The sequence below is a fragment of the Helicoverpa armigera genome, chromosome 27 (genome assembly GCF_030705265.1).
Source record: "Helicoverpa armigera isolate CAAS_96S chromosome 27, ASM3070526v1, whole genome shotgun sequence".
Lineage (NCBI taxonomy): Eukaryota > Metazoa > Arthropoda > Insecta > Lepidoptera > Noctuidae > Helicoverpa > Helicoverpa armigera.
In genome coordinates, this window is record NC_087146.1 from 4605833 (window position 1) to 4624622 (window position 18790).

Genomic DNA, 18790 nt, shown 5'->3' on the forward strand with positions numbered 1-18790 from the left:
TGACAATACTTACAGTTTGACTGTAGGTAAATATGGTGTTATGTGTTATTTATATGTCTAACCATTTCGCTACCATGTGGCCTTTGGGTTTCAGTCTCATCAACTGTCTAGCTTTACCCAAGTATGTCGGCTTCCAATTTAACTATTCCTGAACCTCGTTATCCAGGTAGGCCGATCCGATATCCCTTCGTACGACTGGTTGTCAGAATCTCTGGCATCTGACTACCTGTAACGACTGCCAAAGATTTTCAAATGATGGCCGGGATAAAGCAATTTTACTTACCTCCCCTAACATGGAAGAACTCTTCACGACAAGATAGTCTCCTATCTCCCAACGGACTGACCGCGCCAAGCATTGCTCAACCTTATGATCGAGCTATTCGCACCACTGTGACTTAACTATAGGCTCCTCTGTTTCGCATTTATTAATAAAAATATTATGATAATAATTTTGAAAGTTGTGGTAATCCTAGTTTTCTTCCACAGCAACCGCCCCGCCGAACCTCAGGCCAGAAACAGACAGTGGGCTCACAATTCCGTCAGTCGCTGTCGGCGCTGATGTCGACGCTGTCGGCCACCACGCCGCACTACGTGCGCTGCATCAAGCCTAACGACACCAAGGAGCCCTTCAGCTTCGACAGCGCCAGGGCCGTCAACCAGCTCAGGTGCGTTCTACAACATTGTAGAAGGTTCTACACTGTTTCTCTAAGAAACAGACAGTCGGCTCACAATTCCGTCAGTCGCTGTCGGCGCTGATGTCGACGCTGTCGGCCACCACGCCGCACTACGTGCGCTGCATCAAGCCTAACGACACCAAGGAGCCCTTCAGCTTCGACAGCGCCAGGGCCGTCAACCAGCTCAGGTGCGTTCTACAACATTGTAGAAGGTTCTAGACTGTTTCTCTAAGAAACAGACAGTCGGCTCACAATTCCGTCAGTCGCTGTCGGCGCTGATGTCGACGCTGTCGGCCACCACGCCGCACTACGTGCGCTGCATCAAGCCTAACGACACCAAGGAGCCCTTCAGCTTCGACAGCGCCAGGGCCGTCAACCAGCTCAGGTGCGTTCTACAACATTGTAGAAGGTTCTACACTGTTTCTCTAAGAAACAGACAGTCGGCTCACAATTCTACTGTGAACTATTTTTAAATGAACGCAAAAATCTGTAAACTTTAATCTTTTGCGCTAAGTTTGCGCAAAGTTGCGCTAAGTTTGCAAATTTGCGTTATATGAGAATCGCTGGCGCAGTTTTATGTATTATTATTTGTTTACAGGGCATGTGGAGTGTTAGAGACTATAAGAATATCAGCGGCTGGTTTCCCGTCTAGATGGCTTTATCAAGATTTCTTTAATAGGTATGTATTAAAGACGGATTATTTCAGGACATGCTTTTTATTTGCTTTGACTTTAAATGTCATAGAGATAGAAACATAAGAGATAATTTTTATTAAAAAAAATCGTAGTTTCATATAATAATTTGAAATTGCCGACCCGATTTTGTTGAAACGCTAAAATTGACCTCCGCTGTTTCAGGTTTTATTTGAATTGTGTTGTTTAAAATACGGAGCCATAAACGGATACGCTAACGGTCTAACGTCGTAACTAATAACCCCTCTTTTGTTTTAACAAAACAAATATTTTTTTATTGTTTTACATCCTATCCCGATATTATATCTATCTGTTGTATTGCTCACTTAAGAAAGTAATTTGACATTGCTTGTATGGTGCTAAGTTTACTGTATTTATTCCCTAATTTCTCCATTAGATATCGTCTCCTCTGCCTCCACAAGGAGATAGACCGCGGCAACATCAAGGCGACATGTGGGCGCATCCTCGCGCGACACGTCAGAGACCCCGACAAGTATCAGTTCGGAGCCACCAAGATATTCTTCAGAGCTGGACAGGTTTGTATACTATACACGTTCATCCGAGAGCACGTTAATGTCGGTCCTGCGCCTGATCTCTCTCTGGTCGTGTAGGATTGCCGTCCCATCGCGCTATGAGAGTGAAGGAATAGTGAGTGCGCCTGTGTCCAAGCAAATGTGCGTGCACTATAATATGTCCTGCGCAGTTGGCTAATCTCCTTATATGAGAATACGGGAGTGTTTGTAATCAACTTTGTGTTGTAGACACATACGAATGTTTGCTAGCTATCCTTGTTTATATCGTCAACAGAGGAAAACTTTGTTTCCAAGCGATATCCTAACGAATAATTTTAACAATTACTTTGCTATTTAAATCTAATTTACTTCCATTTACTTTCCAAAGGTGGCGTACCTAGAAAAGATCCGTGCTGACATACAGCGCGACTACTGCGTGAGGGTACAGAGCTGCGTGCGACGCTTCATAGCAAGACGCAAGTATCTGCGGCTAGTGGCCGCCATCCGGGGGCTGCAGGCGCGGGCGAGGGGCTACTTGGCGAGGAGGTGAGTAAGGTGGCTACTTACAGAGGATCCGGACATACGGCGTGAGAGAATCATCATCATCTCAGCCATAGGACGTCCACTGCTGAACATAGGCCTCCCCCTTAGATCTCCACAGATACCTGTTAGAGGCGACCTGCATCCAGCGTCTTCCGGTGACCTTTATAAGGTCGTCTGTCCGCCTTGTTGGTGGACGTCCTACGCTGCGCTTGCTAGTCCGTGCTCTCCACTCCAGCACTTTTCGGCCCCATCGGCCATCTGCTGCGGCGAGAGAGAATAAGCTCTGAAAATACTGCACTGAAATAAAAAAAATCTTGCACTGTTGAGACACTTACCCCGAGTGACATAAGCTATATTTTATCCAATCATGAGAAGGATCCTTGGGATGCCGGTGAGCCGCAGGGTACAGCGATCTGAAAATATTATTTAAATGATTTGAATAAGCTTATTATTACAGTGTTACGTGGTTTTTATGTCACTATTTGTTCATGTTACATTTCACTTTAATTCACGTTTCATCATATTTATAAAGCTTCTTTTTTAATGTATTTACACCACTTTTTTCACACAGACGCGCCCAAGAGATCCGTCGTAAAAGAGCAGCTATTAAAATTCAGCGCAACGTCAGAGGATGGCTCGCTAGACTCAAGTACCAGAGGTTACGGCGTCTGGCCATTGGGTTACAAGCACATGCTCGGGGTTACATGGCGAGGAACTTGTATAGAGATCGTAGGAAGGTTAAAGCGGTAAGTTTAACTTGGATCCTTAAATATTTTAAATTACATGAAGGGTTACTCTTGTAAGTCTCTATAGGTGACACGACAAGATATAAACTCACTAGCTTTTGCCCGCAACTTCGTCCGCGTGGAATAGTGACTACCAGCAGATTTTTGATTTGACCAATAGATGGCGCTATATGTCCGGAATAATTTTATTTTTATTTTTTTTGTAATAAAAACTATCCTATGTCCTTTCTCAAGTTTCAAACTATGTCTGTACCAAATTTCACACAAATCGGTTCAGTAGTTTAGGCGTGAAGAAAAGACAGACAGACAGACAGACAGAGTTACTTTCGCATTTATAATATTAGTTTGGATTAGTTAGTTAGGCAAAATACATAGTAGATACATAGGTAAGTAAGCTAGACTCAAGTACCAGAGGTTACGGCGTCTGGCCATTGGGTTACAAGCACATGCTCGGGGTTACATGGCGAGAAACCTCTATAGGGACCGCAGGAAGGTTAAAGCGGTAAGTAATACATTCTTCCTAGGTTTATAATACATAGGGAGATTTTAAAACAAGCACATGCTAGGAATTAAAACGATAAGTTTCTTCTAGGATCCTAATAGACTTTAATTGATAGGGACGTTTTTTCTAGGGTAACTCTTGTAAAAGTGTGTAGGTGACAAGATAAAAAAAATGAGCGGATTAGTCTAAATACATAGGGTTAAAGCGGTAAGTTTAACTTGGAAAGTTATAGGTTTTAAGTTATAGAGTCATATTTTCCAGGGTTACTCTTGTAAAGTGTCTATAGGTGACAAGATAAGCTAGTAGACTAATTAGTTAGTTAGGCAAAATACATAGTAAATATATAAGTAGGTAAGCTAGACTCAAGTACCAGAGGTTACGGCGTCTGGCCATTGGGTTACAAGCACATGCTCGGGGTTACATGGCGAGGAACCTCTATAGAGACCGCAGGAAGGTTAAAGCGGTAAGTTTTACTTGGATATACATACCACTGCTTTATATACATATAATATAGGAAGATTTTAAAGGGACTCGGCTTATGTATAGATCAAACATTATAAAAAAAAATAGAATTATTACTGTAACACATACATATCGCATACATTAATTCATGAGACATTAGATTTCTAAGAAGGTGATACTAGAGGTAAGTAGGTAGACTCAAGTACCAGAGGTTACGCCGTCTGGCCATTGGGTTACAAGCACATGCTAGGGGTTACATGGCCAGGAACCTCTATAGAGATCGCAGGAAGGTTAAAGCGGTGAGTTATGCATTAAGATATTATGAAGGAGGAACTATTATAATTAACTAAGCGGGCTACAAAAAATACGGTTATAACCGTTTGCCACTAAACTCATTGCAGGGGTTACACGGCAAGAATAAGATTTTGCTGGTTCACAAAGCTGTAGAAACATAAAATAACTATTCTTTACCTGTTCAGGAAGTCTCACAAATATCAAGTTGATAAGTAACAAAAGTTAGGCTACATAACAGTAAATAATGTAATTTTATTTGTTACCCAGGTCATTACAATACAGAGGTACGCTCGCGGCTACCTCGCTCGCAAACGTGCGCAGAAGATACGCCGACAGATTGTCATTGCACAGGCTTCTGTAAGTATTCTATATTGACTTATTCAAAATCATTGATCGGTGTGATTTTTCGATATTTCTACATGTTTCTCAAAAATCCAGCGTAAGGTGTACACGCTAACTTAACGGTAAAAAATTGTGTCAATTTTGTAACACAAGAAGTATTATTATTTACTTACAGGAGTTATTTCATTGAATAATTAATTGTAACGTCTTTGGGAAAAGAATCACTTTTAATTCCCATTTCCACTTGCGGTTGCACACGTTATTATAATAATTGTTGCATAATGAGGGTTTTCTAAAATGGCAATCCACGAGGTGGCAGCACCGAGTCGTCAGGTCCAATAACTGTCAAAGTGCTTATGTTTACTATGAATAGTGAACGATTTTAGTGTTTTTTTTATTTTATAATTAAAGCACTGCATTATTGTTTTACTATTGCGGTTGAGTAAATAAAAAAAACTAAATCATATTGTGTTAACAAATTTTTCAACAAGCTTTTCCTTAGTACCAGTGACTTTTGCACCTTCCCTCTTAGCTCAATTTTTAGTTCGGAAACCTTATTCTGACCGTAGTCCATAATAAAATCAATAACACTTCCAATATAACAGAATTTCAATAAACAATAAGTTCTGCACCTACAATTCCATACTATTTGACAGCTGTTTGGACCAGACGCATACGTGGCGCCACCCGGTGGCAGAAAAAAATTCAAAAACCCTCATTGTTGATAAGCACTCGTCGCCATTACGTAATTCGTAAATAGTTTGCATTGTGTGTGTATGGTCATTGGTGAACGGCTTTGACCATAGCTAATTATAGAATTTTGTGAAGCACGTCAAGTGTCACTTCCATTCACATTCGTTCAGAATGTTGTTATGTTAGTTAGTTTTTTCTATTTATATTTAGTATGTTTTTATAGCAGTATTTTATATTTTATAAATATATATTACACACTTAGTATGTATATACTTAGTTAAGGTTACACACCGATTGACGTCACATGTTAGTGTTGGCCATCGCTGAAAACCAGCGCCGCGACTCTGTCTCGCATAGGGTCGCTGCATATGCTGAGCGAGGGCCATTTCGCGTGATCGTGACGCATATTTTCCTTTTTCCATTCTCTTCTTTTTTTCGTTTTCACTCCTGTTTTGTTTTATTTTTGTGAGCTTTTATATGTATTCGTTTTTGTGTGTGCGTCACGAACGCGAATAAACGTTTTGATTTGATTTGATTTGATTTATTCTGATATAAGTTATAAGAATTTTGTTTTTGAATATAAGTTTAATTTGTTTTCGTTGCTAAGTAATTTGTAAATTTAACTATATTATTTTCTCATTAACTGATCTCAATAGCTTAAGATTTTGTTCCGGAAGGTACGCCTGGTGTTCTGTAATACAGGATTAACCTACCACAGACACCAGTTTCTATGTTTAATGAAACTTGTACTACCATAATTCCTGTACTTGATGATGAGAACTAAATAAAATGATTGATTGATTGATATGTAAGCTACTAGTTGTTTCCCACATGTATCGATAGAAGTTTATGGATCCATCTTCCAAATACTACTGTATGGATTTTATTTTCATATTTTTCAGTATAACTTACAAGCAACTTTTTATTAGTGTGCTGGACGTAGGCCCCTTATCACGCAGGACAAACCGAAAAACCTTTAAAAACACAAACTCAACATGGTCTTCCTCAGATCCGCCGCTTCCTCGCCCGTCGTCAATACAAGCGCCTCCGCATAGAAGCTCGCAGCATCGACCACGTCAAGTCTCTCAACAAAGGACTTGAGAACAAGATCATCAGTCTACAACAGAAGCTGGGCGATGCGCTCGAGAAAAATAAGAGCATTGAGCCGTTATTAGCTCAGATTGTCGACTTAAAGTAAGTTATAGTACAAAATAATAATAATAATGTGTCTACGACCGATTTCGGCGACTGCAGCTGTTGTCATAAGGAGATTAGCCAACTGCGCAGGACATGTTATAGTGCACGAGCATTTGCTTGGACACAGGTGCACTCACTATTCCTTCACTCTCATAGCGCGATGGGACGACAATCCGACACCACCGGAGAGAGATCAGGCGCAGGACTGACATTAACGTGCTCTCCGATGCACGGGTGTATCAATCATAGTATATTTGTGTAGTAAATAAAGGCTTTGAGAACAAGATCATCAGTCTACAACAGAAGTTGGGCGACGCGCTCGAGAAGAATAAGAGTATTGAGCCGTTATTAGCGCAAATTGTCGACCTCAAGTAAGTTTTTGTACAATAAGTAACAAATACAGTATATAAGTAGCAAATATAGTATATAAATAACAAATATAGTATATATCATCAGTCTACAACAGAAGTTGGGCGATGCGCTCGAGAAGAATAAGAGCATTGAGCCTCTATTAGCTCAGATTGTCGACTTAAAGTAAGTTATTGTACAATAAGTAACATATATAGTATATTAATAATGCGTCCAGGGCCGATTTCGGCGACTGCGGCTGTTGTCATAAGCAGATCAGCCAGCTGCGCAGGACATATTATAGTGCACAAGCATTTGCTTGGACACAGGTGCACTCACTATTCCTTCACTCTCTGCGCCCGATGGGACGGCAATCCGACACCACCGGAGAGAGATCACAAGCAGGACCGATGTTAACGTGCTCTCTGATGCTCGGGTGAAGCAATCATATTATAGTATATTTATTTAGTAAATAGAGGCTTAGAGGACATGATCATCAGTCTACAACAGAAGTTGGGCGACGCGCTCGAGAAGAATAAGAGCATTGAGCCTCTGTTAGCGCAAATTATCGACCTCAAGTAAGTTTTAGCACAAAAAATAACAAATATAGTAGGTACATTTGTCTAGTAAATTAAGGCTTAGAGAACATGATCATCAGTCTACAACAGAAGTTGGGTGAAGAATAAGAGCATTGAGCCTCTGTTAGCGCAAATTGTCGACTTAAAGTAAGTTATTGTACAATTAGTAACACATATAGCATATAAGTAACAAATATAGTACATAATAAAGGCTTTGAGAATAAGATCATCAGTCTACAACAGAAGTTGGGCGACGCGTTCGAGAATAAAAAGAGTATTGAACCGTTATTAGCTCAAATTGTCGACTTAAAGTAAGTTATCCTCCTAGCCGATTATCGGCTACGGCGGCTGTTCTCATAAGGAGATCAGCCAACTGCGCAGGACATGTTATAGTGCACGCACATTTGCTTGGACACAGGTGCAATCACTATTCCTTCACTCTCATAGCCCGATGGGACGACAATCCGACAGGAGCAGAAAGAGATCAGGCGCAGGACCGACGTTAACGTGCTCTCCGATGCGCGGGTGTATCAATCTAAACAAATATAGTACATTTGTTTAGTAAATTAAGGTTTATAGTACAAGATAATCAGTCTACAACAGAAGGTGGCCGACTCTCTCGAGAAGAATAAGAGCATTGAGCCATTATTAGCGCAAATTGTCGACTTAAAGTAAGTTATTGTACACCTGCGAGCCTTTTCCCAACTATGTTGGGGTCGGCTTCCAGTCTAACCGGATGTAGCTGAGTACCAGTGCTTTGCAAGGAGCGACTACCTATCTGACCTCCTCAACCCAGTTACCCGGGCAACTCAATACCCCTTGGTTAGACTGGTGTCAGACTTACTGGCTTCTGACTACCCGTAACGACTGCCAAGGATGTTCGATAGCCGGGACCTACAGTTTAACGTGCCATCCGAAACACAGTCATTGGTGTCCAAAATATTCTTAGAAAGTACATACAAGCTTACCTATTATCTACTATAACCAATTTTTGTTCTTCTCTCACAGAGCCAAACTAGAAATCCTGAAACTCGTAGAAATAGAAGCCAAAACTCTCAGAACGGACCTTTTCGACAAGAACAACCAGATCTCTACTCTCCAAGAGGAGTTAGAGAGAGAGAAAGAAAGTAACAAGCAGTTGAAACACGAGAAGAAGTTAATAGAAGAACAGTATGAGTTGAATAGAGCTTCGTGGGAAGAAGAGAGTGAGAAATTAGCGAATGAGTTGAAGAGTAATAAGGAGCATTTTGAGTTGGCAATTGAAGGTGAGTTTTTGAGTATTTTATTTTGATCGTCAATGGCCTTGTAACATCCATAAAATATGATTTAGGCTGATAGCATTTTTTTGATATAGGAGTAGTAGTTTTGTTGTAGCAGTAGTTTTCCGGTTTCTCTTGCGTCCTTGAAGGTGTTATTTGAGTATCACATTCACCTACGTCCTGTGGGAACTACTCCGCGCATAAGGTTAAAAAGTATAACTTAAAGCCTGGTTCGGTAAATAAGCTGTCTAATACTGAAATAACTTTTCAAATCGGTGTAGTTGTTCCTGAGATAAGCGTGTTCAATCGGACAAACACTTGTAATATTCATGACATGTGTTTTATGTTTTGGTATTTATGATATCCTTGTACCAATTATGCGTCATAATTTGCATGTCTTTAATTTTAAGTGTTTAATTTTTATTTTCTTTTTAAAAAATAATGATGATTCGCGGTTTTACATGTAGCTTAATTATGCAATAAAAGTATGAAACATCAATCATATCATACGTGTTTGGGGCGATTTGCAACATTTATCAAAAATATTATTTTAGCATTAAAACCATCTATATGTTGTTAGAATTTACTAAGCAAAAACACTATTTTTATTAAAACTTTGTAATAGGAAGTGCAATACTTAGTAGAATTAGCACGCTTTTATCACAATGTATTTTTTATATATGTAGATATGATTCACTAGCCTTGTCCCTCGGCTTTATCTACCAGTGTCTCTCAATTGAAATTTTCGTCTTGCATAGCTCTTTAAAATTATTTTACCATTATCATTACTATACAAGAAACTAAGAAAGTCTTGATTCCAATCAAAGTATTTTTTATTAAAGTACTACGTACCTACGTAATAAATCATACTGATTTAAAAGCCTTAATAAATTATCGTTAAAATGAACACAGTACTAACATATTTTTACATAGGTACATTAGTAGGTATTGATAAAAACAAATCAGTCCAATGCAAGTTTGCATTACTTGTATATCTAAAAAGTACATACAAAGTAACATTTCGAATAAACCAAAAAAATATATGTTAACAATAGCTCTGATAAAACACGCATTATCGACAAAAGATAATACCAACATTATATATTTGATAACATTATCTAATAGTTGATAAGAGCAGAATTAATTAACTTTCATGTATTTTGTTTTAGTCACAAAATCGATTTTTTTATATCGCCAAGTTGGCGGAAAAATGGACGACATTTTTCATACAAATAAATAAATAAAGTTAATTTTGGCACGTAAAACCGGCGGCCCCGAATGCTACTCAGTAGCAGTCGTTGTTACAATTCCACGTCGGAGGTCGTCAGGCGGATTTGGGAAAACTCTGACACTAGGGCTTGTTAGGTGATTAAACCTGCAGCTCACTCGATAAGAAGAAAAAGTGCATTCTTCAAAATGTGACGAAGTTATTGTTTATAGTGAAAGTGATTAATAATAATTATTATTATTGAGAAATGCTTGTGAAACGCTAAAAAGGTTTAGTGGTAGTTAATTCCAATTTGAGCTGTCAAAAAGTGTTTGGTATTGTTTTGAATGTAAACAGTGTGATTTAGTATAACGGAAACAGTATTTTATTCGTAAACAAAACAAAATAATTACATAAACAAATAGAGAAGTTTCACCGAAATCTGTTCGTTTCAAAGGTGTTTTCTTCATCATTTAAAACAATAAGAAGCTGGAAAGACTAGACATAAGAAAAAGTGTCTTGCTACCCAGTAACTAAATTGAAGTGGTCAGATAGACACTCACTGTAGTCATTTTATATGGCGCACTGGTACTCAGCCCGTTAACCTGGAAGCCGACCATAACAAAGTTGGGAAAATACACAAACGATGCATTGAATATAAAAAACTCCGAGTCTGAAGACAGATCAATTTATACCTTACTGACCAGGAAATAGAGTGCCATTTCAAAATGTTGGTAGAAACAGAAGTGATAAATAAAAGTGATATAACAGTTAAATCTTATGAGCCCACGCTAGTGGAGTGGTCTCAGGAGTTCAAAAGTCGCGCTCAACTATGGAAAGGTACTTCAAATATTATTACAAGTTTTTGAGACTTTCGAAAGCTTAATAAATAACAATTTCAAGAAATATTTTTTTGGTGGTCTGAGGAGCTGAAATCGCGTACCTACCGCATATTCATAAACAAAGTAATCAATTTGTTTTTAAGTACTTACATTTACTTCTTAACAATTAAATACAGACACACACTTATACCGCGGTTTTATCCGCGTCTCGTGGTAACTTTTCGATAAATAAGTACGCTATCAAACACATAAAAAAATTTCTATCGTTCTTTCGCACTACAAAGCATAAACATCTAAACCAATTTCAATGCAATTGCTTATCCGACTGCGAGAAGTAGTTCCCCTATTACCGCAGAGACACAAACAGCTAGTTAGACTATATTTTTTCTAGAGTCCATATTTGAATGCTATTTTCTCCCACAGAACGCGACAAACAGCACGAACAAGAGAAGAAGGCTTTGAACGCAGAGTTAGAAGCAGAGCGACAGAGTCGACAGAAGTTATTGTCCGCGCAATATGAGCTGCAGGAGAGGATCGACTCTTTGCAGAGGTCAGTAACTCTGAGTGTTTGGTGGTGGTGGTGTATGTGTGAGTGTGTTTGAGAACGAGAGATAGGGGAGAGGAAAAAAGAGATACTAAGAGAGGGAGAATAAGAGGGAGAATTAATTTAAGAAAGCGTGAGAATCACACACACTACAAAAGGAAAGAATAAATAAAAAGAGACTTGTAAAAGATAAAAAAACGGAACAAAAGAGAGATGCATATAGAAGGCGTTTTTCCCTTATGTAATGACTTATTTTAAATATAAAATAAGAAAGTAACGTTTTATTTGTTATTATATTTACAGCAAACCAGCACCCAAAGAACACAGAAGATCGCTGTCAGACGCGAGCAATAATTCTCAACAAGAAACTACCGTTGAAGACGTAAGTTTTTGTTTATTCACCCTATATTATACTACTGACAGCAAGTGAACTATGAACTTAATGTCACAAAATATGTACGCAGTAAAGTCCAAAACTATGATTAACTAGTTTCTGCCGTCGGTTTCACCCGCAGCTCGTGGGATCTTCTTCCCGCACATAGATGAAAAGTAGCCTGTATGTTATTCTGATTTGTTAATTCTAAGTTTTTGTTTGAAAGAAGAAAAAAACCGCCTACAAAGTCCGTTTACATCTGTTATTCTAACTCTCTTACTACGGGTCTGCTGGATGATACGTAAATGGTACAAAGCAGTACCTATATATAAACGGTTATAAATATATAAAATAAAAATCTGTTTAATTGAAGTAGTTCTCTCAGGAAGCAGGTAAAATCTTACAGAAGCTAGTATAATATACCAAATTTGTATTATCTACCCCACAGGACTATGGCTACGGTTCAGTCAGATCGGTGGAGAGCTCTCGGCCGGCGCTGGAAGCCGTCAACTGGTCCGCCGGCACGCACAATGGACCCACACAACCGGTTAGTTTAACTTATTTTAATTAATAAACCGACTTCAAAAAATGGAGGTTATCAACACAAAAACATAATGCTAATATTATTATTTGCGAATTGCGAAATGTCTTGCACTTCGCGACAGCTGTGCACGAGGTCTTGGGTTCGATTCCCGGATCGAGCCGAAATCGCTTTGTGGGTTTTAAATACTCAAAATGCAGCCTGGAAATTGGTGATTATGTCAGCCTAGTCTCCCCGGTGGTGTCGGATTGCCGTTCTATCGCGCTATGAGAGTGAAGGAATAGTGAGTGCTCTTGTGTCCAAGGAAATGCTTGTGCACCATAATATGTCCTGCGCAGCTGGCTAATCTCTTTACGAAAGATACGGCCGAAATGACTGATAACCGGTTAGGAGGACACATCATCATCACCAACATACAATAGTTGCGAAAAGACTTTAAATTATATACGGATACAATCGAGTACTAGTGTACCACATAGAGCTACGTTTTTTTTCATATCACCAAAAAAAGACCATTAAATCTGTTTCTAATTGACCTCGTTGACCATACCACAAATCGTAAAATTGGTGTACATAATAAAGTATATATCTATCTATCTATCTATCCTTAATAATAATACGCAATATTCTATCCCACAGTCAGCAGACGCGGGACTGGTTCTGCGTATGCGCAACAGAATATCGGCGTTACAGAGCGAACTGTCGCGCACCACCAAGCGAGCCGCCGACCTCGAGGAGAGGATTATGAGTGAGTTATATATATCTTTTTGATATGTTTGTGGGTAAATGGTGCAGAAATAAGAAGACGTGAGGTTTCGATGGATACTAGTTTAATACTCCCGTGCGCAATGACACCTTCACACAATGCGGTGCTACACATGAGTGAGCGAGATGCACATACACATCACTTTTACTTTATGCAGGTTTCGTCAAATAACTTTGCTTGTCCGAACTGAGATACGGTGTTGGAGAACAAAATAATGAGCGGAGTTGTCATAACTTCTCCAGAAGGAACATGATGGGTTTTAGTCTGTAAGAGTATGACACTGTCTCGAGTTGCAGCGGTTTATAACTTGTTGTATGCACTAATATTATAAAGAGAAATAATTTGATTGCTTTGTTTCATCATCATCGGCGTTTTTATCGTCCCACTGCAGGGCTGCGGCCTCCTATCATACAGAGAAGGATTGAGCGTCAATCATCACGCTTGCTGATTTCAGACTTAATAGTCCAGGTTTTCTTAAAATGTTTACCTTTAACTGCTTGTATGCCGCTAATTATAAAACAATTAAAAATCCAATTATGTCTCGCGTATATCAGCATTTGACAGGATAATCAGTCATTGGTGTCTAAAATATACTTCTGCCTGATCTGGAATCGCACCCACACATTTATCCTTGAGAGGTTCTCCACCCACCATAATTTTTTTTTATTTTCAAGATATAATAGCAAGTAGAAAAATATTAATCACCACTATTAATCCCCAGACCGCCACTCGTCAGCGCCAACGAACCCCAACATAGACCGCTACAAACTTGAAGAACTAGAAATTGAGAACAAGAAACTTCGAGAACATTTAGACAGGCTGAGAGCTGCCGGAGACACAGTGCTGGTCTCCAAGGAAGTCATAGGTATGTCACCATCTTTATTGGTTTAGCCGCTTCCATATAGACTCAACGAAGTAGATGAATACCTTTGGAAGTACGACGTGCGTACTGGTTTCCAAAAATTACCAAGATAACCAAGACAAAATAGTTAAAAAATACTTATGCCATTAATATACGCTAAAAAGCCTCGAAAGGAATGGGCTGAAACTCAGGTAAATCGAGGGATAGAAAGAGAGAGGGGGGGGGGTAGAAAGATGGAGGGGAATATAGAAGACGGGAGGTAGAGAGATAGAAGAGGTAGACTGACAAAGAGATACCTAGGGGATAAAGTATAGAAATATATAGGGATCGGGGGATGAAGAAATATAGAGGAAGAGAGATATAAAGGTTAAAAAGAGAGTGAACAAGAAATAGACCAGTGGATACAGTATATAGTAGTAAAGCTATAGATACAGCGGGCAGGAAATCGGGGGATAGTTAGCAGTAAAAAGATAGGAATTGAAAGAGGAACAGCGACAGAGGGGTATAGAGAGATTGTTAGAGACTGTAAGAAAGACAGATTAGGTACACTACCGAATTTATATCATTCCTTGTTTTTCCAGAACAAATGAACATAATGCAGAAAGAACTGGACAGAAGGCGAGATGAATGCATACAACTTAAGAGTGTACTCACTAACCAGGTATGTATTGAATTTATTTCTAGCTTTTACCTGTGTCTCGTGGGAACTACGGCCCGTACCGGGATAAAACATAGCCTATCTTACTCGGGGATATTGTAGCTTCCCGACAGTGGTAGAATTTTTCAAATCGGTTCAATAGTTTTAGAACCTTTGGGCTACAAACAAACAAAAAGTCATCTGTATAATATCAGCATTAAATTTGTCCGGGTCTCAAGAGAACTACTTTTAGCACCCGGATACAAGAGTATTCTATATCCGTCTCCACGGTACCACCTATCTTCATACCAACTTTATCGCAAACAGTTCCGTTTTCGCGTGAAAATGTAACAATCAAATTGATCTTTATAATTAGGTATAGATTATAGATTATTACCTTATGCGTCCATACGCAAATTCTATATTGCAGTCTTGCTGTGTATAGTTACGAATCTTGAGCTCTGACCTACATCTGCGCAGAAGTGATTTATTAGCAAAGAACCAATCCCGCGCTGCGGGCCAATCACCGCTTTAGCCCGCCCCCGCGCCTCACTTCATACCATAAAAGGGACATAATAAATCACTTCTGCGCAGGTGAAGGTCAGAGTTCAAGATTCGTGCCGATAACTATAACTGCAACAGATTAACATTCGAATTAATTACATTTTTTTTAGGTTTTATTTTATTGCGAGGACTAATATATGGACTCGGTTTGGGCTTTTAAAAAACTGCAGTGTATTACGAAATAAACTACTTTAAGGATATGTACACACTGACGTCAGATTGGCGTTTTATCTAAAAGCGTTGTCCTAACTGTCACGCTAGTTTATCTATGATGTGTTTTTTAGATAATAGTTATCTGTGCTGTTTGCGAATGTCACAGAAAGATGTTAATGTATGAAAATGTTGGACTGTCTCTGTGTGTACAAAACTTTTCTTTTACAACTACTCGAATAAGAATAAGACGACATAGTTTGTTATTCGAATTTTAAATTATTTATAGTATAGATACGTCAAGGCTCAAGTTATCTTATAAATTATCTAAATTGGTTTAGCCACCCAAGAAAGCAACAAAATTCACCTGTCCAGCCTTTTTTCAACTATGTATGTTGAGATCGGCTTCCAGTCAATAGACTATCCGCCTAGCCGCTTCTTTAAGAAGCTACAAGAACATTTATGCCCATTTTTACCAACAAATGCATTTTAGGGATCCCCTAAGAGCATTTAGGGAACACTTTTCACCAAAGCTTAAGTGTCCCTTATAACCTTTATTATTGGAGGAGCTCTTATTCTAAGTGACACTTAGAGAAACGTTAAGAGATTTTTAGTGAAAACGGACATAAGACAAGCACATTAGCATTTATGATTGCAGTTACAAATAAAATGAACAAGCAAAACCACATGACAAGATCAGTATTAAATCTAAATATTTTAGTATGTCATTGTATCATTCTGTATTTGTTTCTCTCAGAAATGAGACATTCTTTTTCAGTGACGGAAATACCAAACATACCGTTTTCATATTTATGTATTAAAGTATATAAGTGTACAAGTATACTATTAATTTTAATTTGACTTATTAATTTACAAATTAATTTCTCAAAATTGTATTGTGCTGAAAGGATAACCTAAAAAGTGCAGTGCTTTTTTTGTACCGACGTCAAAAATCATCAAATGATCTGGCTGTGGGTTAGCAGCGGTGAGGGAGTGTCAGACTCTTACTGACTAAAAACCGTCGTGTTCCTATTAGAAATGAATTTATCATTATTTTTTGGAAAGACAAGAATTTAAAAACAAACAAAAAAATGTGATATAGTGAATAACTCCCATTAATCGAAAATCTATGTAAATATGAATTTAAAACGTATGAAATAGGTATGTTTATACAAAATGGCAATTCCACTAACTGGTGTGAAAATATCAAGACAGTTACATATGGATGAACCGGTCCATAGGAGTTGTTACTATTATTGTCAGAAACAGGTATTGTTATTTGATTTCCTGTTTAATATTTAGTAAATTCATGATTTTAATCTTTGAACTAGAACTAAACCGTCCAGGAACTTATTAAAATACATATTATACGATAAGGACAATCAACCAAATCGGTATACAGCCGTTAAAGAGGAGTTAGGTAGGAGACTGATCGTACAGATCAGATTATGTATCATCCTAACATCGTAGATGCGACAGTGAGTTTTCTTTGTTAGGTTTCTCAGTAAAACACCTGACGTTGTTGAAATGTTTAGGATAGAAATAGGGATTAATCTAGAGACTGTTATAAGCTGAGTTTTATCCAGGTGCTGGAAGTAATTTCATCGGGAAATAGACAAAATTAATTTATATTAGAGATACGAACGATTTTATGTCCTGGGTCTATAAATAAGAACTTGCAACAGTTTTTATAACAGTGCATATGTAAGTCAGATCTTTTTGAAAATATTTTTAAAATACATATTTTTGATTGCAACGCAGAAGCCATGGTTCCAAGCTCTCAAAAACGTTGTAAGTAATAGAAATAAAACGTAGTGGGCAATGTTATTAAAATCCACTGCTTTTTGCTGTATTTTAGTTGACCCTTTTTAAATGTTTTTTTAGCTTAATGAAAAGAAAACCTTTTATTTGCCTAAAAATATGTGGTTGTAAAATTTTAATTTTATGAAATGTTATATTTTATATCTAAAACACTATTTAGCGACAGTTTTTTTTTTAAATTGATAGGTTTTTATTATTAATTATGATTTTAAAAAAGATGTCGAATTTATGTTACAAGTTTCAAAAAAATATGTTTGCTTTGTTATTTATTTTCATGTTTATTATTTTTCCATGCTCTCCGTTGCTGTTATTGCATGGTACTTATTGTGTTTTGTTATATATTTTTGTAGTTAGTATAACTGTTCTTCACACATAATATAAAATTAAGAATATATTGTGTTAACTTTAAATATATAAACTTATTGGTTTAAGTTTTGATCACCCCCTTTTCCCATGTAACTAATTCTTATGTAGGTACCTCCTTAGAATTGTGTACCTTGTAGATTTAAAATGCACCTCCGACTTATGAATCTTAATTTACCTTATATTTAGCTCTTTTATCAAACTTAATGGCGGCGGAGCGTGCACCAATTTAATAGTCGTGATGACAGGGATAAACTTTATACCTTTCATCATCCTCCGAGCATTTTCCCAACTATGTTGGGGCCGGCTTCCAGTCTAACCGGATTCAGCTGAGTACCAGTGCTTTACAAGGAGCGACTACCTATCTGACCCCCTCAACCCTTAACCCGGGCAACCCAATACCCCTTGGTTACACTGGCGTCAGACTTACTGGCTTCTGACTACCCGTAACGACCGCCAAGGATGTTCAATGACAGCCGGGACCTACAGTTTAACGAGCCATCCGAAACGAATGGTGTCTAAGATATACTTAAAAAGTACATACATACTGTATACCTTTATTGTTACATATTCGACTAAAAGAGAAAATAAAAAATACTTGTCCATTGTTTTAACGTTATCCAAAAGAATGAATAATTATTTTTTTTCATGCCTATTGCGACTCGCCATTAAGTTTGCCAAAAACTGCACAATTCTTTTAGTTTCAATCACCAAATTACAAAAAAAAATTACTCAAAACCACCTTTTCAATTTTAAACCTTATGTCCACAGACTGTGAATCTAAAGTCGCTTGCCACATCAAACTACGGGTCAGACGTCGATATTATAAATGAAGACGGAGAGTTAGCTACAGCTTATGAAGCTCAGAAGGGTATTAACAGGTATGTAATCATCTGCCTAGCCTTTTCCTAGTGGCCGACTTCCAGTCTAAGAGGATGCAGCTGAGTATGAGCTGTGTTGGCAGTGTGCCATATAGAGCAGATCTTAACAGAGTTACCTGGGCAATAATGGGCCATAGTTGCCTGAATTAAAGGAATAAATAAAATAAATACGAATGACTGGTTGTCAGATTTTCTGACTACCCGTAACGACTGCCAAAGATGAACAAATGTGTTGTGTTTGCATTAAAATTCCTTATTCTTTTACTAGGGTGTGTCTTGTTATCAGTTACGAGAAACCTAAATGCATGTTTCCTAAATGATTACAATATAATTATGCAGTAATTCGGCAGTTCTTCGTTTTATCAATTATGTTCTACATGATGCAATTTTTTAGGTT

The 18790-nt window shown here is 38.0% G+C and overlaps 1 protein-coding gene across 1 annotated transcript in view; it reads left to right on the forward strand.

The window, feature by feature from the left end:
• Nucleotides 1-18790, forward strand: part of LOC110369606 (unconventional myosin-Va) — a 70221-nt gene that overhangs the window by 29385 nt on the left and 22046 nt on the right. Inside the window, exons 15-30 of the mRNA XM_064041980.1 lie at nucleotides 487-665; nucleotides 1273-1353; nucleotides 1764-1902; nucleotides 2267-2424; nucleotides 2993-3167; nucleotides 4693-4782; nucleotides 6470-6654; nucleotides 8592-8848; nucleotides 11315-11441; nucleotides 11739-11817; nucleotides 12257-12355; nucleotides 12989-13097; nucleotides 13837-13980; nucleotides 14559-14638; nucleotides 17090-17119; nucleotides 18284-18393. Of these exons, the coding sequence (XP_063898050.1) occupies nucleotides 487-665; nucleotides 1273-1353; nucleotides 1764-1902; nucleotides 2267-2424; nucleotides 2993-3167; nucleotides 4693-4782; nucleotides 6470-6654; nucleotides 8592-8848; nucleotides 11315-11441; nucleotides 11739-11817; nucleotides 12257-12355; nucleotides 12989-13097; nucleotides 13837-13980; nucleotides 14559-14638; nucleotides 17090-17119; nucleotides 18284-18393 (2042 nt within the window). The remainder of the gene's footprint in view (nucleotides 1-486; nucleotides 666-1272; nucleotides 1354-1763; nucleotides 1903-2266; nucleotides 2425-2992; nucleotides 3168-4692; nucleotides 4783-6469; nucleotides 6655-8591; nucleotides 8849-11314; nucleotides 11442-11738; nucleotides 11818-12256; nucleotides 12356-12988; nucleotides 13098-13836; nucleotides 13981-14558; nucleotides 14639-17089; nucleotides 17120-18283; nucleotides 18394-18790) is intronic.